This window comes from Pagrus major, chromosome 9 (genome assembly GCF_040436345.1).
Source record: "Pagrus major chromosome 9, Pma_NU_1.0".
NCBI classification, from domain to species: domain Eukaryota; kingdom Metazoa; phylum Chordata; class Actinopteri; order Spariformes; family Sparidae; genus Pagrus; species Pagrus major.
Genome location: NC_133223.1, coordinates 8,146,833 through 8,168,705, shown reverse-complemented (window position 1 = coordinate 8,168,705; position 21,873 = coordinate 8,146,833). Strand labels below are relative to the sequence as shown.

Below are 21,873 nucleotides of genomic sequence, written 5' to 3'. Positions count from 1 at the left end.
ACGGACGAAGTGGGGAAATATGATGAAATGAGCCTCCATTTTCTCCCCAGACTCCAGCAGGATCAGAAATGCAGCACAAAGTTGGACACTCGCTGCATTGTTAACATTCCACAGGTCACGTGACGGACCGACGCACGTCAGCACGGAGCCAAAGATCGTCTACTGAAACAATGATCCACTCAGTGGCTCTGTTGTAGTCGGGAACAGCTGTTGATTGGTTTCAGCCCATTTAACTGAACAGACATGTTTCATTAAATGTGATATGGGGATCAGTAAAGGTCAGTTTCATCAAAATTTGATAGAGAGAAATGCGACTGTAACTGTGGGCTAGGCTACTTACTTGTTAGCTAACATTAGCATGAACATTTTTACTGTGCTCTTTATGTTAATATCCTACACTATGCTGACATCTTTTAAGCGGTTGACACATTTTTCTGTAATATCAGAGCTTGAATTCAATTAATTTGTTTCAATTAAGTTTTGTCATAATTCTTCAAGTCTTAAAATCGTTGCCACATGTTAAACCATGCGAATCAAGTCTGATTACTACTGCTTATGTCACCCATTTTGAAAACTCAAAAAAATGTGACTATAGGCAATACATCTCAGAGACCCCAAAGACAGATCCTGCAACAAGCATTGCTGTCTACTACTGAGGGCACCAAAGGCTTACATTCTCAAACTCTACACATGGTGACTTTAAAAAGCAACGCAGAGTGAGAGGTCTTGATATTTCCTCCTCTCTGACCGCACATATTCTAGGAGGGGCTTCCTCCAATGCATTTCTCTCCTTGATACATCAAAAAATATCAGTACATTACTCAGTCACTCCTCTCTGGCTTTGGAAGGAAACTTAACCAACGAGCCAAAGGCCACAAATCAGTGTGAATGCAAACAGAGGACTGTTCTTTATAATTTGTTATCACATGGGGCACAACTGGGGACAGAGAACACTCACAATGAAACTTCAGGGGCTCTATGTAACAATTTGTAGCAATTTACATGCATCTTTATTTATAATATTTCCGGTGATATGAAAAATGAGACCTTTGTTGTCTGTCTCGGTTGTCTATACAAGCCTGTAGACGATTTATTGAAGTTGTTTAATGCTGCTGGACTGGATTTCTTTGTGAAGGCTCTACAAACAGAGTAATGACTGGCTTCCAGTACAACACAGAAGTTCCACAGAGCCCCTTTAAATACATATACACCCACATAAGTTTGTAAAAAAAAAGAACAAACATCCTCAGTATTGAGAAAGAATCAAAAAGTTGTTGCAGTTCCCAAACTTTAATTTTTAGTCACAGAGGCAATCATGGGAAAAACAGAGGAAGAAATGAAACCTTTACAGGTTACACATCTATCATGGAAGCACATGCACCCATAACAATAAAGGCAAACAGCATGGCAAGACAGGTGTAGTGTGACGTGCGAGTAAGACAGAGAAAAAACACACAAAACATGGACATTGACCAGTTTGTCTGAACATGTTGCGTTCACCTCAACCTAGAAGCTCTGTGTTTACTTTAGAGTAGGATTAAATTAAAATGGAAGGATCATCAACATCAATAACTCCCTTATAAAAAACACAAAGAAACATCGTGTTATTTCTGCTCGACCATGTCAGAGATTCAACAGCCATTCATTTCACACAGGGTTTCCTAACACTGGTATTTGGCAGGTCCCACCTGGTAACAATTCTCTAGTATACATGAAGTTTTGCCTTTTATGCTCTCAGAAGCAGCAATAGGAAAAAATAAAAGAAGTCCTGTGAAGGGTAATTCCACAAATTTTCCACATTAAAGTGTCTTTACAGGTCTGAGGGAGTACTACAGCTATGTGAAAAAAGGTAGCACAAAGCTTTTTGTGGCTCCAGAGGAAGCTGCATGTAATCTGATACATTTCCTCCAGTGATGTCACTCGGTGGCTTAGTTTCATTGTGTATATTGTAGGAGCCCATTTTTTAAAAAAGGAAGAAGAATTCGTGGAATAAGAAAGGTAATATCTTTGTTCCTGCTGTATCAATTGATGGTGTTTTTAAACCATCCATAATGAGTCCAACAGTATTATAAGAGCAATGTTAGACCAGTGGACTGCTCTTTTAAAACCTGGCGCCTACATTACCAACAATGCAACTTAGCCACTGAGTGACTTCACCTGAGGCAATTTATCAGATTACATGCAGCTTCCTCTGCAGCCACAAAAGGCTTTATACCATTTTTTCTCCATATGCAGTAGTAATCCACAAAACCTGTCAACAAACTTTAATGTGGAAAATTGGTGGAGTTGCCCTTTAAAGGTGCACTTTGTAGTTTTGGGGATTACATTTTAATCAGAAGAGAAAGATCTTCATTGGCTGATTTTTTTCTGCCTAAACAAACTCTCAGTGAGCAGTGATAACCACCCTGAGAAAATCAGTTTGAAGTGCTTAAGGAAACCCAGGAGCATACATTATGAACACATGACAAAACATAACTGGTCAGGAAAGACACACAGCCTTCCCTGGAGGGGAACATCCAGCGGCCGGAGAACAGAAGGCACATCACTTTAGGCTGCCGTAGCAGACCTATCTGAACTTCACACTGCTTATGAAGCAACACGTGTTACCAGAACTGAGCCTGTCTAGTCTCTGTTGTAACAAGATTCCCATCATGTGAAAGACCTTTCCCAATTAATCCTAGACCCTGAGCCAAAAGCACAAACCGCTGTTGACATGTTTAACCCTCCTAAGAGAGACTAATAATTCACATATCATTACTTCATCACATCATTTGGAATTTGTACACACTAAATGATAGATGGGTGATTAATATAAACAACAATTGATGGGAACATTTCTTATTGTACACACAAAACTTAGTCAATAATGATAAGAGATGCTTTGATTTAACATTTGAGTGCTGACTACTTTTGCACGTTTAGCTTACTAACCACCAGAAAAGGGTCTAAAGTATATTGTATGATGCAAAAATAAATATCTGTAGAAAACACAGGCTGATTTGTAACAGCAGTACCAGCTTTACAAACTAAGGCACCAGCAATGCAGGACAACAAAAGACTTGTTTCAATAAGCAGGGTCTTGTTTTATGCACATAACTCTTAAATCATAATCAGATGTTTTCTCAAGATACACTGTAGATCAACAGAGATTCTTCAGTTTACGTGACTATATGTAAGCTCATATCTTAGCTAAATTTGGCAATCTATTAAAAACATCAAAAATGCATTTAAGTGGCTGGGTAATGCTTCATTAAAATAGCCTCCAGCCCTGTACTCTAACAGAAACGTCTCTGTGGTATGTACTCATGGTCCAAAACAGTTACAGTCATTTAGAAGAGACCATACTGAACAAAGTCAACGAGAATTACACAGTCACAAAGTAAATGTACATTCTCCAAATGCTGAAGCGGACACGCTCAGCCGAACAAAGTGTTAATTAAACCTCGTCAACAACACTTCAGTGTCTGTGGGGGAAAAAAAACTCTGGTAGCCTTTGGGAAAGCTCTCCTTTTATAACACTTCTCTTTCAATCACATGTAACGATACTTTGATTCAGTGTGACTGTAGAGAATTGCAGAAGCATGTAGAAGAGAATGGGGCTTGATTTTAGCAGACAAATGCCTGACTGTGAAGTTTTTCTTTGAGAAAACATTATGAGTTTGTCCTGCTCCCTGCTGTGTGAATATAGATAAACACATACTTATGGAACCTGAACCTGGAAACATGGAAAACAACAGAATGTCTTTTTGAAATCTCAAGTAGGGGTGGGCAATCTGTCAGTTTTAGGCTGATATCAATCCACAATCTACTTTTTCAGGCGGATGGGAGAGATTGTGATTTAATATGTTCTAACTTATGTTACACTAGCAGGCCCTCGCTGCATGAAAATGACAACAGAGTGAAGTAGCCAAAGAGATGGCTGTGCTGATTTGATGAATATCTTCACGTGGCCCTTCCTCGGGTGACGTATTGTAAACAATGCAATACAAGTTAAAGCTATGAACAAGGCAGGTAAGGAGCTTGTGTCAATGAGGAACTATCTTTAATGCAATATTATGCTTCAATGGAGAAATCATAGGCTATTTCTAGTCTAGAAAGTTGGGGGAAAAAAAAAAGATTTCAATAGATCTTGATTTGATTTTTTTCACCCACCCCTAATCTTAAACTTTGTATGAGATAAGAAGGCATATTGGCAAAACACTGAACTGGAATACTTTAAAAATTAACCTGCAGACATCTTGAAACACTAGTGTGGTGTGGTAAATATTGACATCATTGTTAATTATACAGCCTAGATGGGAACAACTGAGTGGATCCACCTGGCCTGACATTCGATCAGTTCAGTATTGTAGTTAATCCTGACCTGTGGTGAAAATTTTTTATTGTTTTTTTGGCCCATTTCAGTTATTTTAACACAGTAGTTTAAGTTTCTGAAGGAAGGGATGTTTATTTTGTGTAAAAGTTATTAATACCAGTAAAGCTTCCTGTCATTCCACAACCAAGCAGCAGTAAACCAAGGAACCTAAAAGAAAGGAAGGGTCATTATGTCAGTGAATCTTTCTTTGGGGTCAGACTGCGGTGCCAGTTGTATTGGAGTCAATGGGAGATGCGTAGAGAAACACACTAAAACCCAACATATCTACATTGTATGATTTCTGATGAAGAAATGCCTCCAGAAAATGAAACGCAACACTTCATAGAAAAAGTTAACCACTGATTTTTCCCCCCCAAATGATTGACAGGGCTGATAATATCATGATCAAACACGGCAGGTCTGACTAATTCCGCTTATCAGACTGCAATGACACTGTGAACAGGCGACTTTCTTACACAAATTCGAGTAAAATGTAACGTGTCGGTAAAAAAAAATCACCTCTCTGAAGTGTGTTCTTTCATTTTCTGGAGGTATTTCTTCATCAGAAGTCATACAATGAAGTTATATTAGGTTGAAGTGTGTTTCTTCATGCATCTCCCACTAACATCAATACAGCTGTCACCAGTCAGGCCCCAAAGCGAGATTCAGTGGTGTAACGACGCTTCCTTCTTTTCATGTTCCTTGCAGTAAACTAGGAAGCTACTGCTGAAAAAACTCCTGGAAATGAGCTGTTTCTACGAAGCCAGCGAGCACAGCAGATTAATTAACACCAGGCCCTGGCCATATGGTAGTAAAGTTGTTCTGTGGGTGGTAACAGGTAGCTAATCATCCCATAGTGATTGTATTCTATTGTCATAAAATCTAGCTGGCAGGCAAAAACATGTGAAAGTGCCAAAAAAAGGGGGTTAGTTTACACCCAGTAATCCCTCAAAGCCCTCATTAACCATGGTGTGTTTGTATTCTGCATGGTGAACAGGCAGCAAAAACTCTTATCTGTGAGCTGCTCTACCATGCATGCTGTTCTTATTCTAACTTGTTTTATATGACTTTGTATTGTTCTTGATTTGTAAGCAGGAAAACAACAAAACAGCATGTTTAGGGAGTAATCAGTGAAGTCAGCTGCTCTAAAAAACTTGCAGACTCCAGCATGGCACAGGATTGGATTAGTGGGAACATCGTCTGCACCACCCAAACAGTTTACATACCTCAGTATTTGCAAATGGCTAAAGGTACATTGTAATCACACGGTTGTCATTCAAAGCCCACATTAAAAAAAAAAAACATCCGTTGCAGGCCTGCCATTCTGTGCCAGTTGAGTTGCATAACTTGATGACATCACATCTTAGCAATGTGGTTTGTGGATTTGAGAGAAGTGCTCTTATCTCCGAGTAAACACTGGCCTAGATAACAGGGAAACAAATACACTGGAAGTGTAAATTAAAGTGGATTAGGATTAATCAATTTTCTACAGTAATCATGTAGTGTTGACACAGGGAGAACATGGAATAAGGTCCAAAGCAGTAAAGGGAACTTAAGTGCCTGACAGCATTAAGAAGCACTAGGCATGTCTATGAGTCACTCTAGTGGAGCAGCAGAGATGCACAGGTTGTTTAAGGCACAGGCAACTTGCACAATCTTATCAAAGGTCGAGACATTGGACGTGCGCTCAGAGGCTGTGGTGAAGGGGCTCTCGACAGGGCCGGTGAGCATGGCGTACCTCTGCTTCACCATGGAGATCACCCTGTCCACATGCCTCTGCACACTCGATGTCTCAAGGGAAGAATCAGCCGATGGCGAGCCCTCTGAGCCCTCGTACACCGCTCCTTGGTAACTGCCGGCGATTTTAAACAAGGCTCCTCGAGCAGCCACAGAATCAGCAATGTCAAGATCCCGACTTGCCAACACGACATCGCCTGGGAGGAGCTTGCACAGAAGGCCGCAGCCCTCAGCCAGGCTTTTGTCACTGACGTTTCCAAGCACGCCCCTAGAGACGAAGGTGACAACACCTTGTGGAGCCACACCAATCAGATACTTTAACACATTATAACTTGTCCCCACCCCCTGTGAGCTTGCCACCACCCTATGCTGCTGCTGCTGCTGCTGCTGGTTGCCCCGGGAAACCGGCTCCTCAAAGGGCACAGTGAAACAGTCTATGATGACAGCGCAGTTGGGGTGGGAGGCGCGCAGAGCTGCCGGCAGGTTTTTCCGGAGCTCGGCTCTAGAGGGCCAGAAAACGGCTGTCGGCACCAGATTGGTAGACATGATACTCACCATCTGGTGCACCGTCCTGGTTACTGTGCCGACTTTCACACCAAAGCGGTAGGCCAGGTCTTGGTTGCGGAGGTCCAGACGGAGTCGCATCAGTGTCAGCAGCAACTGCTGGAACTTGGAGAGCTTCACGTTTTTCATCGAGTCCATGTGAGGTGCCAGCAGCCACATGACTGTCTCCAGGACAAAGTAGTTGGGTAAACCGGTGTAAAACTTGACTTTCTCTGCATCGTTCCTCAAAGAGCTCTCAGAAAGGGACATTTTCTCCACAGACTCCCTGAGGGCCTGGTTCTCCTTTTTGAGGACTTTTAGGATGTCGTCAAAGTTAACAGGTGCATCAGACGTCTGAGCAAACCTTCCCTTCTTGCAGTCACTCATAGATTCATCATCCTCGTCATCATCTTCATCGGTGCTGAGGGAAGAAGATGCACTTTCCTCCACTATGGCCTCTTGCTCCTTTTCCACTGGATGCTCCTCCTGGCCCCGCTCCCCCACCACAGACCTACCCTGGCCCTGCAGGAACAACAAGGCGTTGGCCGCCTCCACACGAGCTTCCTGCTTGTCCAGGACCTCCAAGGCACCTGGCTCTTTCATCTCTGGGGATAAGGGAGCTGTCGTGAACACAGAAGGAACATAGTCTGGCGAACGTGGATTCTTCACCTGTTTACCTGCATAAAGAAGAAAAAAATTTATAAATGGGGAGGAATCTGAAAAACAAAGAAAAATGACTGGTCTGTTTATGGCACTTCCCCCAGTCTACTTAGTCAGTACAGTTTCAGGACAAATTGATGTGGGCAAGCAGCCATGTTTTTTCCCCTGTGTAAGCTGGTACATTGTCCCACCCAAAAAGAGCAAAGTGAGCAGTTTGATAGCAGCTGAAAGAGCAACAGATTTTTAGGAGCTAGTTTTAGGATAAGGATCTGTCTAATGAGGGTTCTTGTGGGTGTGACAAATTATGGCTGTTCTGATGGAAAATTAAAGCCCTAGTTTGATAAGTTTTATACACAAGTATGATTTTGCAGCAACACAATCTTTAAAGTTAACAGCATACTGATGAAACAGGCAGTAGTGTGACACTGAACTAATCATAACAGGACCAAGTCATTACAGTAACCTCATCCAACTTCTTATTCTCAGTTACTCTGTTGTGAAGACACACTGTCCACACTGTCCACTGTCCATGTTACAGACTGACAGAGCAAAACATCTGCACAAAAACTCCTGCACAGCTTCCTCCTTACTTTAAATCAAGACAAATTCAGGGATGCAGGATATATATCGGCAGACTAATTATCTGCCCGATATTGGGAAATGTATATTGTTGGCTGTATGTGGTTATCAGTGAATCAGTAACATGACGCTAAATTGCGTTTGTTGACTTAACAAACACAGTACAGTCAGTGGTGGTATGCTTCTTTAAAGTTGGTTTGCCAAACAGTAATAAAATACAGAAAGTAAAAAGACTAAGGAGAAGAAAAACAAGTGTAGCACGCTGTACACTAGAGAGCCAAACATGGTGTTGCTGGTGTGGTCGATTTTTTAACAGTTTCAGAGGAAGACAACACGATTGCAATTTACCAAACATGCTCTGGTTTGGTGTATATCGTGTTTCTATTCTATTTTATCTTATCTATTTGAGTAGAGTTTTATTCTTCTCTTAGTCGATTCCTACCTCATGCTGCTGCTCTTTCTTGTTGTTTGCACACTGTTTATTCCCTTATGCTGCTGTGTCAAAAAGAATTTCAAATCAGTAAAGGTACATCTTACCTGAATATTAAATCATCCATATTTGCTCATTACTTCTTAGTCTTTCTTACCCTTTGGTGTAAATAAATGTAGAGTTGATTAAATTATTTTTAAAATATAAAAGTGTGAAATCATTGGTAAACTTATCGCTATCTGGAGAAGCAGGTAATTATTGGTTAACGGCTTAAAAATTCATATAATGCATTCATTGAAAAATACAGTAACAACGTTTGGGTACACAGACCTTCATCAGGTTATAGCCTGATCGCAAGTGAAGACAACAATGTGTGGGAGTTATTTGTTCTTGTGTTACAGATAGGAAATATAGAAATTAGGGGGTTGACCGACATGACTTTTTCAGGGCTGATACCGATTATTAGAAATGAAGGAGACTGAAAACCAGTATTTGGGACAGATAATCATTTGCAGTAAAAATGAAAATCTTTGTATCAAAATGAACAATCAGTGGTGGAATAAACTTCATTTCAATTTACACAAGTACTGTTCTTGAGTACAATTTTCAGGTGCTTTACTTGATTATTTCCACTTTATTCTACTTTGTACTTCCTCTCCACTACATTTATTGTATACATTTAGTTACTAGTTACTTTGCAGATTCTGATTACTCAGTGTTTACAGGCTATTAATTGTGTTGTGGACATTGTGTGAGAGGATGTTGCATCAGAGCCAAAGTAACAGATTTTTAAATTAGTTTATTTGACCAATCCGACAGAAAAATCACAGATACAGAGAATCAGAAAATGCTGAATATCAGCCCCGATAATCTTCCAGGGCCGATAATCGGTCTACCCCTAATTGAAATATCTTCATATGAGTCATTAGGAATCAGAGCACAATAACAATACATCTACAACAGCAAATACAACTATGAAACTAAAAACTTGCAGACACCAGACAAAGTAAACTATGAAAAAAAGAGGTGTGATAATAACATGAACACATTTTCAATTTATTTGGGCTTTGATTCCCTTAAAGTATTAAAAAGGTGCAATATGTAAGAATTGTAGGTCAAACCATCCTGGCAGCTGCTGAGCCCTGTTCTGTTGCCTGCTCGTCCAGCTCCAGTTCTGGTGCCATCAAACCTCCAGGCGGGCCAAAGCTCCTGTGCTATCTGTGTAAACACCAACACTCCCCTTGTAGTAAGCTAGCTGCATGGCAAACTGAGCTAACTAGCTAATAGCAACTACAGCCATGGATGCATAAAGAAAATACAGTTAGCTGCTAAACCGCTGATTTGCTGCCCCCTATTTGTTTGCAGTGTCAATCAACCTTTAACTAAACAGCCTTTTAAGTCTTTCGCCCGAATAAACTGAAAACAGAACTGGCACAGGTCCCGACATTTGGATTAATGAAATGCAAGTACCTTTCGCAACAAATCAAGTTTAAGTTCGATTATCAATTAATCTTTATACTTTAGGACTCACAACTGCAAATACATTTGGTTTTCTTCCTTAAACTAATTGCTTTGAGGTTCTTCGTTGATCGTCAAAGTAAGCTAGGCTAAGTTTATGACGTCAGTTTGGTTCTGATAACTTCTGTTAATTACTGACTAATAAAATAATAAAAACTGGAATCGATAATGAACAGGACTCCATAGTTTGGAAAACATTTACGTATTAATCAAATGTACCACCCATTGTAATTACGCCACTATGATGACTGTCCCCACTAAATTACATATTTACTAATAATAACGTACCCACATCAAAACTATCTATATCTCTAAAGAAATATCTCTATGTGAAGTTCCAGCAACATTAATCTGACCCGGATCAAAACAAACCGTGAGACTTCTTGTTCCAGCCCTGCTCTGCACTCACACAGTACCTGAGATGAAGTGAGTACTACACAGCCGACTGCCGTCGTTCGGCACCCAGCCCTCTCGATTCACAGCAGCTATCCAGCGCTGCTTCCTGTCGGGGTCCCGGGGGAAACGGTAGAAAGATAAGGTGGTGCCCGGTGTCCTTCTGTTCCTACAGCCTGCCACCACACATGTGTGAACCATAGTAAGGCTACGGAGAAGCGTGGAAGTGTGCGCTGCTATTTGTTGGCTGTTTTGACTCCCAAAATGGTGGACGACCAGTGGGTGGGAGAAAAAAAACTGCTGTAGCGTCACCAACGGTCGTTTGCATCCAGCGATCTAATTGGATCATTTTAGGGCGACGTCACTGAAATGCGATCCTAACTCACGCGGTGCTGCATCAGAGCAAACGGTGTGGAATTAAAGTTAACCAACGCAGATATCGTGAAAACCATTAAAATGTGAAGCATGTTTGGTTTCAGGAGTCTGTACAGAGGAACTGAAGAGGTCGCAGCCGCAGAAAACATTAGCACAGCGGTTCGGCTAGCATAACGGAGATGATTAGCTAGATGCTACAACTCGCTGACGTTACCCTGGTTACCTGATGACAGTGCTGGACCTGAGTGGAGCTAACGAGGAAAGAACAGATACACATCATGTGGCTTTCATTCACAGCAGACAGCAGTGATTCTGCTCATCATCTAAAGCACCAACACAACTTTAAATGCTGTGCAAGAAGGAAGTTTTTTTTTTTTTTTTTTTTTTAAATATAGTTTTATCATTTTTGCCGCTGTACAATTACATTATTAAAAGGTGCACTATGTAGTTTAGGGGAAGAATTTTTAAGCAGAAGAGAAAGATCTTCATTGCCTGGATTTTTATGCCCAAACAAAGTAAACTGAATAAACAAACTGACCTTAAAGGACAACACAATTTCATACTATCTTACTTTGTTTATATGTGGCGGACCCTGACACCGTTCTAGCTTCAAACAGTGTTCTGGGGACCTTATTTTCCTCTGAGAAAAGCTTGTTTATTCAGTTATTTAAAAATAAAAATATGAGTTTGTATTATTACATCATTAATATTGTAAATATTAAAATTTTGAGTTAGAATTTTATCTCCAAAACTACATAGTGCCCCTTTAAAGAACAAAGTTTATATAGACTATATGGCCAAAAGTATTCGGACAACAGCTGTACTCTGTACTCTTGTTCAAGGGCTGTTCATGTTCTGAACCAGGCCCCTCAGTGGGGCCCATGAAAGGACAGTCTTGATGCTATGTCATACAGCGATTGAGATAGAAAGTACTCTGCCCTGTAAACAGAGGTTGATAAAATAACCCCTACCACAAAATAGATTAGCAGCTGTTCTGAATCTTTCCAGTGTATCACATGATCTCCATTAACGGATGGAGTTTGCCCAGTCATCATTGAATTGTAGAAGTTCACATTTCTGAATATCAAATATCTGTTGATTCAAACTATTGTGTGCATATTTACATTTTTATATGACAGAATTCTTAAAGTCAGGGTCCCCCTCTGGTTGCTGGAAGTCAATTGTACTGGGGCCATAGAGGGATTTTTCTCGCCTTAATTATTACTGCTGCATGGAGTTCAGGTCACACACTTACACTGAGCCATTAATTAAACTTTTAGTATGCTAATACATGAATATGTGTTTTTAATATGCTACACTGTTAATAGTCTTTCTTGAGCTTATTCATGCATTATGTGCAATAATGTATTATGATTTTATCACAGGTCAGTTTGAAACCAGAATAACACTACAGAAGGACAAATTATTGACTGTCCATGCATCAGAACTATTTACAATCTAAATACAAAAGTCTGCATGCCTGCTTTCTCTGGTAAAGTTAATCAGTCAGGATTCCTCTTGTTAAGTCTTCTTTTTGCAGTGTAGATATATCGTTAAAAGCATAATAGTTAACCAAAGATCAGCATTTCAGTAAGTCAAAGATGGAGGTACAGGCAGGTTTTTACAGGCAGGAGACTATGCTTGGGCTCCCAATCGGACAAACTCTGATGTGTCCGAGCAAACTTTAGCTGCGTGTGCACAGTTTGTATACAGAGGTGTCCCTGGCTCCTCCCACATGTGTCAGCCTCTTGAGCTCAGTCAGACAGAGGAGGTACACAGGAGTCTTTGTTCCAACATTGGTAATCCGCCTCAGCTCCTCCATCTGAAGCTCTGTCTTTTCTCCTGCAGAGGGCGCCACAGAACAGAACAGAACAGAACAGAACAGAACAGTTAGATGCATCAGACAGCTGCCAAAAAGTGCTCTTAATAGGTCCCATGTTGTTTTGTTTCTCATTGTACTTCTTGTTAATGAGATCGTTTGTGAGTATACCAGTAGACCAACAAATATTTGCTTTTATGTGCTTCAACTGGAGGCATCCCCTTGTTTTGGTGTCTTGACTGGGTTTTGAGTGACGGGAGGTTATTTTCTATTCGAAAACATATTACAGACAAATAAATGTTAAACTGGGAATCCACTCAAATTACTACCAATTTCAGTCGTACATTCTGTTGCTATGGGCAACATCTGCTGAGACAGTTCCATAGCAGCACACCTGACAGCAGGACCATTTATCTACTCCAAATGTTCTTGTTGGACCATTATCTGTCAGTACCCCATTAATTATAGCCATTATGTGACAGTTTGTAATTTGAGATAATAAAATAGTTTTAACTGCAATTTATTGTGGTCAAAGTTTGCCATCATACAAAAGTAAATCTTATCTACTGTGTCTCATCCTTATCCAATTTGTAATCATTAACTTTGTTCAGTTTTATTTTATATTGATGTCACAGGTTTTCTTTCTGACAGCACCTTTAGGCCACTCATTGTCACTAAGTTAATTACATGATATCACTTATAGCATGCACCATATGGAAGAAAATGCAGCAATTTACATGACCACATGCATTCTCCTTGACTTGCACTGTGGTTGTTGGACGTAAACCAAATCCCAAGGTGAAATGACCTCACCACTCGAGCCTTTACAGCGCTTTACCAGTCAACTGCAGCTCAAAGCGCCTGACAACACTTGTCACATTCACTCATTCTCACATACATTCAGAGGTTGCCATGCAAGGTGCAATTTGGGGTTCAGTATCTTGCTCAAGGATACTTCGACAGCCGGGGATCTGAATCAGCGACGTTCCGATTACTGGACAACCCACCCTACCTCCTGAGGTACAGTTAAAAGTTGTAACAAGGTGTAGGCGGCCCTCTTTGGGCCATGACCGGTTGCTATAGTAGTTTATTGATCGAGTTGATGTGGTTTATGCCTGCTACTAGTTACACATATGAGTGCAGTGAGTTTACACCGGCTAGTGTGATATCACAGATACCATGTAATACAGCCCTGTGGTGTAAATTGACTCCAAAGATTAAATAGTCATGCGTCGCTATCAGATTCTTTTAAATTAATGAACTACATGAGATACTGTGTATTCTACTTTCATGGTTACGGCTTGACTCAGGCTGTGGAGGAGCACTGGTCATTGAGTGGCATGGGCAGCCCATTGCATTTAATACCATATGCATACAGTCAGTACAAAGGACTACACAACATGGTCTTCTATAATGCAAACATAACCAAGATCAACACCTGGTTGTATTGATTTAGAGCTTATGCAAGTGGAAACTAGAGCCGACCGATTTATCGCTCTGTGAATTTTATTGGCCGATATGGCCCTTAAATGGGCCTATTACAGTTATCTTGGTTTTGCAGTATATGTGTTGTGATATGTGCTGATATGGTTTGTCAGTGAAATACATTTTCGAATTTTAAGAAACAATGACGCCATCGTTTCCATTTCAATATAATGTTAACCCTGTCCCAAGCGTCATGTCAGTCATGCTTATATGACATCTGCTTGCTAATGTTAGCAAAGGTAGCTAGCTAGCCAGCTATAGTACGGTCATGTCAGTCAGTAACACAGATTGAAAGGAAAGCATCTTTTGGTGGTTTGCATCTGAGACAAGTACTGGGTGTTTATTTAACGTTATATTGTTACCCAAGAGCTAGGTGGTGAGATGCAGTACTGGAAATTATATAAACAACGTGCCCATATTTTACTCTCCTCTGACAACCGTCATCATCTTATGCTTATCACATGTTGCCATGTTAATGAGGTAGCTTGCCAGCTAGAGTTTGTCAGTTCAGTAGTAACATAGCAGATTCAAAGGTCAAGCTATAAGCATCTGAGCATCTTTCAGCAGTTCAGCAGAAGACTGTGCAGTGTTTTGAGTCCATTTGATGGAAAGTAAATAAACAACGTCCCTATCATTTGCTCTCTGTGACAATGAGCTTATCATACTCGTTAATGCTAAATGTTAACAGTGAAATATTGCTAAAAATGACATGTATTGATAGTCAACAAATAGGCTTTTCTGATTGGAGTCTAATTCACTGAAATAATGGTTCAGAATTGGAACAAATCTGCAGCGTGAATGTCATAGCCAGCTTGATAGAGGATGAGTGGTTTAGTAGAGAGCAGTGGTGGAATGTAACCAAGTACATTTACTCAAGTACTGTTCTCAAGTAAGTGTACAAAGTACCTGTAAATTGTACTCCAGTATTTCAATACCATTTTCTGCTACTTTTTCCACTCCACGACACTTCAGAGGGAAATATTGTACTTTTTACTCCACTGCATGTATTATTTGACAGCTATAGTTGATAGTTACTTTTCAGATCAGTATTTTGTATGTACAATATACTTTATGATCAGTTAAAATTAACTGTACACAATCCACATAGAAAAGGTCTAATTCAGAATATTGGCCGCCATCCCAGCAATCGGTGGCTTTTTACCCTCTTAAATCAGTATCGGTCTCAAAAATCCCATATTGGTCGGGCTCTAGTGGAAACCATTGCTGTTAATTGACCGACGTCAACAGTCCAACTAATAAAACATTTCTATTAGCATTAATCATAACATCAGCTTTTCTTTTAAATGTGAAACAATGTCCACATAATACAGGATACTAAGTGCTCCTCCAATCCAATAAAGTAAACCTGTTGAGTTGATGATTTCCAGTTCAACTGGCATATTTGAGACACTGCCTTCGTGGTCCAGAAAACCTGACAGTAGGGACATTATTTCTAAACTCTAAACTAAAATTTGAACATGGATGTTTTGGAGCTTAACAAACAAAGCTGGGCAGTAACTTCAAAACAATAAACGGACGATAAATAAGAAAGTATGGAAAATATTCATTTCTACACCAAACAAGGCATCGTTGTGTTGTCAATTTAGTCATCTTAACGAGGTGTTCCTGTTGACTGACACAACATCTCTTATTTCTAACCTGGTAACAAGATTAATGGTCATTTGTGTCTCAGAAAATTTCTCACTCTGACATCCGACTTATCATTCTGATGTATCCAAAGCACAAGATAAACATTATGTATGCAATGTAATGCATTGTTTTTTTTTAATGAATCCTCTGACTTTCAACAACAATATATTTAGACAATATACTTATTAATTAACTTTAATCATAAGTGAACTGTAGCACTGACCTGGCCACTCTGCTATGAATTTGTTGATGTTGTGGATTGTCTGGTTGAGGTTGGGCAGAGTCATCTGCCTCAGGTAGCTTGGTAAACTCTGGAACTCACTCTCCGACACCACAGACACACTCACGGCTTTGGCAAGAGGACTGGATGGGATAGAACATGTCACAATTAAAATCTTAAAAAAAAAAAAAAAACAATAACAAAAAAAATAAAATAAAGGCATGTATGATTTTTAGGACAGCACAAATAAAGACAGTTTGTGGAAAGAAATAAACATCCATTCTTATTTGAAACAGACAGGATTGACAAAACTAACCCTCTAAAAATTCCCAAATGTAAAAAAAAAAAAAATAAATATAAATGATACTAAGTCCCTGAATGTCATAATTAGTATTATTTTCTTCGACTCAGTAGCAGTCTGATCTTGTCTGATCTGCACGAAGGTACGTCCACAAAGACGAGGATCTGAGAACTGAACATCCCATTGTGCAACTGGGTCCACAACTTCCTCACCACTGGGCCGCAGGTGGTTCAGACAAGGAGCCATCCCTTTCGGCTCATTAACCCTTATCTCCACCTCTATCCTCAAATTCACAGACGACACAGTGGTAGGAGGCCTGATCACCACCAACAATGAACAGGCTTACCAGAACTAGTTAGACAATCTGGCACAGGGCTGCGCGTTAAAGATCCTGACCCTGAATGTCAGCAAAGGTAACAGTGGTGGACTTTAGGAGCCTGCAGGTCAGCAGATACATCCAAAAAAGATCAACTGATCTTGAAGCCTTGGGTGTATAGTTTCAGCTTGCATTTTATATATATTTTATTCTATTTATGATCACTTTGATATTCCTGCACAGTAACTGAGAACCTGCTTCAATTCACTGCAGGTTTTACTTTTTGTATCTCTGAGCATGTGACAACTACCTTGAATCTTGCAACTTTAGTGGGGAGATTCCAATTAAAATGTCTTTAGCGAAGGTTTTGCCTCCTATACCGAATGTTTCTTTAAAATGGATCAATCCCTGGTTAGAAATAAGTGGTTTTCTGAGATACTTTACCTGCTTTTATATTTGTCAGCCTTGACATTTGGGTGCACAATGGCCATGGCAGTCCTCTTCAACTGAGCCTGAGACACAAGCTACAAAAGAAAAGAAAAATCATAAAAACACAGAAGGAGTGTGGCAGGAAAGTTGAATTTGACATATTGTAAAGTTGGTTTTGGATAATATGTCAAAGTTGTTTTTCTTTTTGGTCATGAGATAAAACCAGAAGTAGCTTGAAGGCATGTAAATCAATCTAAAAACTCGAGGTACACACTTTACAGATGTCCTGTGTAACTGAGCTGAGTTCTGGCATTTCTGGTGTGCTGGGGTCTCCGAAGTCCATCCTGAGGCGAGGTGTTCCCAAACTGAACTCCTGGGTTGGTCCGTCCAGCTCCAGACTATTAACAGTAGGCTCCTTGGTCACCTTTTCATGCTCACTGGTCTTCTTCAGCATTTTGGCACTTTTCTGGAGTGAATATAAGACACGTAAGACTGCAGGCAAACAGTTAATAAAGAAGTTTATCTTTAAATATGAAGTCTTTATATCATTGTACAGGAGTCAAAAGTCGTTATTTATTACTTATTTTGCCATTTCCTGACTTTATATTCCTCTAGTGTATTCTGATTGGTCTGTAAACCACATTTAACCACACAATGATTTGTCATACTTTACTTTAGAAATTACAACAACCTTCAGATAAAACTGTGGTGAATTTTTGTCTTACATTTTGTAAATAATTGTCCAAAGCAAACTCCAGCTTTGGCATCTCTGGCATCTGGTCCTCCTCACCCGAGATGGACATCTCTGGCACATTGTATTCCCAGGAGCGCTTGGAGTTGATTGATCTGTTACGAGGAGACATCTGAAGTTTGAAAGTTTGGCTATCGTCATCTGTTTGTATGTTGATGGGGTCAGGCTGCTGAGCACTCTGTGAAGACATGCAGAAAGGCACAAACTCTGAGCTAAAAGTTTCTCTGATCAGCAAGTCTGGATAAGTAAATAAAAAAATATATTTTTATCACATTAGTATAGCTTAAAACCACCTTTAAGATAAGATCATTCTTATTGATCACCCAGGGGGAACATTTGACTATTAAGACCCACAAGTAAGAAAGAGAGAAGTTATATCATCAAATAAATGTTCCATGTGCACACATTCATTCATTGTACCTTTTTGGTGCTGACCATTCGGTTCACGTATGGGGTTTGAAAAACTGGAACATCTGGGGTGGTAGGCTGGTTGCTCGTGGAGGGTTCTGGGTCACCATTCCCTTGTGTGGGTGGCGAGCAGTGACCGTTTGTCTTTTTGATTTTAAGCCCCGGGGTGCAAAACACAGGCAGCTCTGGAGACTCCATGTTGTCTGAACAATGTGATATAAAGGGATAGAATGACATATTTTTTGCAAGGAGGATGGTGGCATTTATGTACATTTATTAGTGGTATTATGTCTGTTTTTTTCTTGAAGTGCAGGTTTTCTGAAAATCCTCTAAAAGCAGCTGTGACATCCTCAGTAATACTCATGTCATGTTTTTAGTACATTTAATATTTATTTCTCATATATAAAAAACCAAGGTATCTTTTAAAAAAAAAAATCTTTGTTTTTTTTTTTGCAATGTAATGTTACACATCTGGTCCAGCCTAATTACAAACAGTCAATGTTTACTGTAGAAAAGTAGAGCATTGAGATAAAATGGGGAAAAGATTGCTGTGACAAGGCCTGGTAAAAAAAAAAAAAAAAAAAAAAAGTGAGAATCAAAACCTGGTATCAAATGTCTGGTCCCGTTTGTAGTCTTGTTAACTAATTTCTCAATGTCATGTAATAAAGTTGTTGTTCTGGTACCAAAACACAGGTATTGAGCTGGCACGAGTATACAAAATTACAAATGACACCAAGCCCAAGTTGTGGAGCAGTTTGGAAATGCAGAAGAAAAACAAGATGAAAGTAAAACCTGGAAAGTTTTATGAGCTGTAACAGTTCCATACCTTTAGCCTGCAAACTCTCCATTAGTGAGTTCACTGGTGGTACAGGTATGTCTTGTGATGGTCTGTTTAAGAAGAATACACATAATAAGAATAGACTCTTGAAAGATCTCTAACAGTACTGCTGCATGTTGCCAGTAGAGGTCAATAAATGTCATATACTGTATGGATTATGTAAAGCACATTATGCTCTACCTTGGGGGCTTGTCAATTTTCTTCTGTAACAGATCCATAGTGAAGTCGTTGAGCAGACACATAGTGTGCTCTGAGATGCCAAAGTCATGCATCTGGGGTGTCTGCACCTCCTCCTCATCCATCCGCAGGGCACATTTAGGAGTTATGGGCATGGGTGGCGATGCAGGCATGTTGAGTGATGGGGGAGGGAGCCTCATCTCCGGCATAGGGGGCACTTCAGAGCACCACTCTGCCCCAGCCATAGCTCTCTTCAGATGCATCTCAGACAGGCCGAAGTCAGAGAGCTGTGGGGTTCGCAGAACGTCAGTGACGGGTGGTGGTCCCGCTTTGGGAGACGATGAAGAGGGATCATCTCCAGCCTCCTCCTGGCTTTCCCCTTCTTCTCCTGCTGACTCATCTGCTTCCTCATTTCCAGCATCTGACTGCTGACCTGTGGCCCCTGTGTAGGTGAGTCACAATAAAAGACATAAAAACATTTTTTTATGAATCCTGTATCCTTTAGCTTATAGTTTTGAACAGCTGACAATTAATCTTAACTACTAAAGGTACATAGTATACTGTTCATAAACATAGCTTTAACTTTCACAAATAGGTTGACTGTGTGTTACAGCTTATTTCATTACTTACTGGTTTGTGTCTGGGTGTCTCGGGGAGGTTGGTAACCATATTTTTCACAAAGTTCCCTCATTGCTTGGATGTCCTGAGTGACCTTCTGCTGCATCACTCTACAAGCCTTAATGAAGCTGCTCACCTCATTATCCCGTGCTTTCTGCTGAGTCAACTGTTCCTGTAACTGCCCCTGTACGAGGACAAGCCAGAGATGATAATTGCCTTCCTTTCAAAAGTTAACAGGCTCCCAGATTTAAAGTGCATGTGTAGGGTATGGCCTTAAAAAAAATCACAATACTTTTAGGTCATATTGTGATACACGATATATACATTGCGATTTTGAAATCTTCTCAAAAGCACTTCATAAATGTTAGGACTGGGCAACAAAATCAAATATTTTTGACCAAATACTGTAGGGATGTCTATTGGTACTTTCACAAAATACTAACACAATGAGGCTTTTTGTCAATAATCATCAGTAATGTGGATATAATGACTAAGTGGGTAAAGACAAATATTAGAACAGTCTGGTACGTTCAGAAAATGACATCATTTACTGTAATGCAGCCTTCAAATGCAGGAACACTTATGACGATTATCGGCCCCGGACAATTATTGGGCCGAGATTCAGCATTTTTCCGTCAGACTGCTGATAAAATAAACTAATTTAAAAATGTGCTACTTTGGCTCTGATTCAGCATGCTCTCACACAATGTCCCTCTCACAACACTCTGATCTGATTGGTAACATGCCACAATTCATAGCCTATAAACACTGAGTAATCTGAATCTGCAAAGTAACTAGTAACTAAATGTATGAAATCAGAAAGGAAGAGGAAATATAAAGCAGCAGAAAAAGGAAATACCCAAGTAAAGTAACTGAAAGCTGTACTTAATAACAGTACTTGATCCCAAATATCCGTTTTCAGTCTCCATGATTTCTAAAAATCGTTATCGGCTCTGAAAAAGTCGTATTGTCGACACCTACATATGACATATCATAATATAATGACATCCAAAATCCAAGACGTTATATAGTCTCTATATATATATCGTATATATTGCCCAGCCCTATGTATGTGATAATATTTTTCACTAAAAAGGCTGCATAATACATTTTAAAAGCTGATATTCTTTATGGTGCTTAATGAGGAAATTATTTATTCTTTACAAACAATCTGTACTATTTATTTTACTGCCACAAACAATGTATTTACCTAAAAAGTACTACAAGAACAACTACTACTGCTACTAATAATAACAATAATAATGAATGCGTTGGTTAGACTCTGGCAGCATTCATTAAAAAGCTTCACTATGTAACTATATTGTTAAAGGTTATAGTGTTAGATTGCAGGTTGGTGGAGAACCAGTGTTTTGAAATTAAATGTCAGCTTTAACTGACCAACTGTCACATCCAACATGCTAGCGGGCGGTTATAAAACATGTAGAAACACTTCACCACACTTTGACAACACTTTTGTGCATTTGACCCATGAGGCTGTTGGGAATGTGGTAACCAAAATGTGTCACGTTTGTTTATGCCGTTAAACCAAGCTCCCTTAAAGTATCAGTTTAATGAACAGAGTTTGGTGCACAGGTCATGACATCACCGTACCTTTAGGGTCCCGACTTCAGAGCTCAGCTCGTGTAATGCTCTCATCCCTCTCGCTGTCGCTTCTGCAACAAGAAGAAACTCGTACTGACACATGGACACACTGTCCACATATTATATACATGCTGAACAGTGTCCCAACATCAGGCTGGCTTGTCAGTGCGTCACTCACCGCTGTCACCGTCGTCTTTGTTTCTGTTGTCAAACGTGTGCTGGAGCTGGGCCGTTTCTGACTCTAGAGTCACCGCCAGCTTTCTCAGCTTGGTAAAGAACCGTGACGTTGGGTCCATTTTCAGGTAAGAGTCCGAACTATGCCACAATCCTCTCAAACCAGATCCTACACTCACACCAGCGTTTGTTTACCTCCTCGGCTCTCCGCCAACAGGAAAACACTTTTTGATTTTGGCGCCAAAAGCGGAAGCGGACTCTTCTTCTTCGTTGGTGTTCAAAGATGTTGCACTATCGCCATCTACTGGATGGAAAAGAAGACCATCTAGTCCAGATTTTAAAAAGTCAAAAGTTTTTCCCCAACTTTTATTCGCCTCTGTGACAAAAAAAAAAAAAGCATCTGAAAGCCTCTCCTACAACAACAAGTCAAAAACTGCTTTCTCACAACAACCCCTTTTTATTCTCTCGGATTTCCATTCCAACTCAGCAGCAAAGG

The 21,873-nt window shown here is 40.0% G+C and overlaps 2 protein-coding genes across 2 annotated transcripts; both read right to left on the bottom strand.

The window, feature by feature from the left end:
• Window positions 1–5,950: 5,950 nt before the first annotated feature.
• LOC141002600 (uncharacterized) lies at window positions 5,951–11,132 on the bottom strand. The gene is made up of 2 exons (XM_073473958.1): window positions 10,238–11,132; window positions 5,951–7,311 (listed from the first exon to the last, which is right to left on the bottom strand). The coding sequence occupies exons 1-2, from the start codon at window positions 10,413–10,415 to the stop codon at window positions 5,951–5,953; spliced, it is 1,539 nt and encodes a 512-aa protein (XP_073330059.1). The 5' UTR covers window positions 10,416–11,132.
• Window positions 11,133–11,851: 719 nt separating this feature from the next.
• ska3 (spindle and kinetochore associated complex subunit 3) lies at window positions 11,852–21,561 on the bottom strand. Its single transcript, XM_073473721.1, has 11 exons — window positions 21,382–21,561; window positions 21,213–21,274; window positions 19,614–19,785; window positions 18,987–19,425; window positions 18,795–18,856; window positions 17,981–18,171; window positions 17,535–17,738; window positions 17,084–17,275; window positions 16,825–16,904; window positions 15,767–15,906; window positions 11,852–12,431 (listed from the first exon to the last, which is right to left on the bottom strand). The coding sequence occupies exons 1-11, from the start codon at window positions 21,497–21,499 to the stop codon at window positions 12,274–12,276; spliced, it is 1,818 nt and encodes a 605-aa protein (XP_073329822.1). The 5' UTR covers window positions 21,500–21,561; the 3' UTR covers window positions 11,852–12,273.
• Between the last annotated feature and the right edge of the window lie 312 nt (window positions 21,562–21,873).

Bases quoted from the DNA above. Each gene is read 5' to 3' on its own strand.
- LOC141002600 (XM_073473958.1), bottom strand. From the start codon at position 10,415: ATGGTTCACACATGTGTGGTGGCAGGCTGTAGGAACAGAAGGACACCG. The intron at 7,312-10,237 runs GTACTGTGTGAG...TTCTTTATGCAG, and splicing joins TAGTACTCACTTCATCTCAG to GTAAACAGGTGAAGAATCCA.
- ska3 (XM_073473721.1), bottom strand. From the start codon at position 21,499: ATGGACCCAACGTCACGGTTCTTTACCAAGCTGAGAAAGCTGGCGGTG. The intron at 17,739-17,980 runs GTACAATGAATG...ATGTCTTCACAG, and splicing joins GAATGGTCAGCACCAAAAAG to AGTGCTCAGCAGCCTGACCC. The intron at 15,907-16,824 runs GTAAAGTATCTC...TATCCCATCCAG, and splicing joins GCTGACAAATATAAAAGCAG to TCCTCTTGCCAAAGCCGTGA.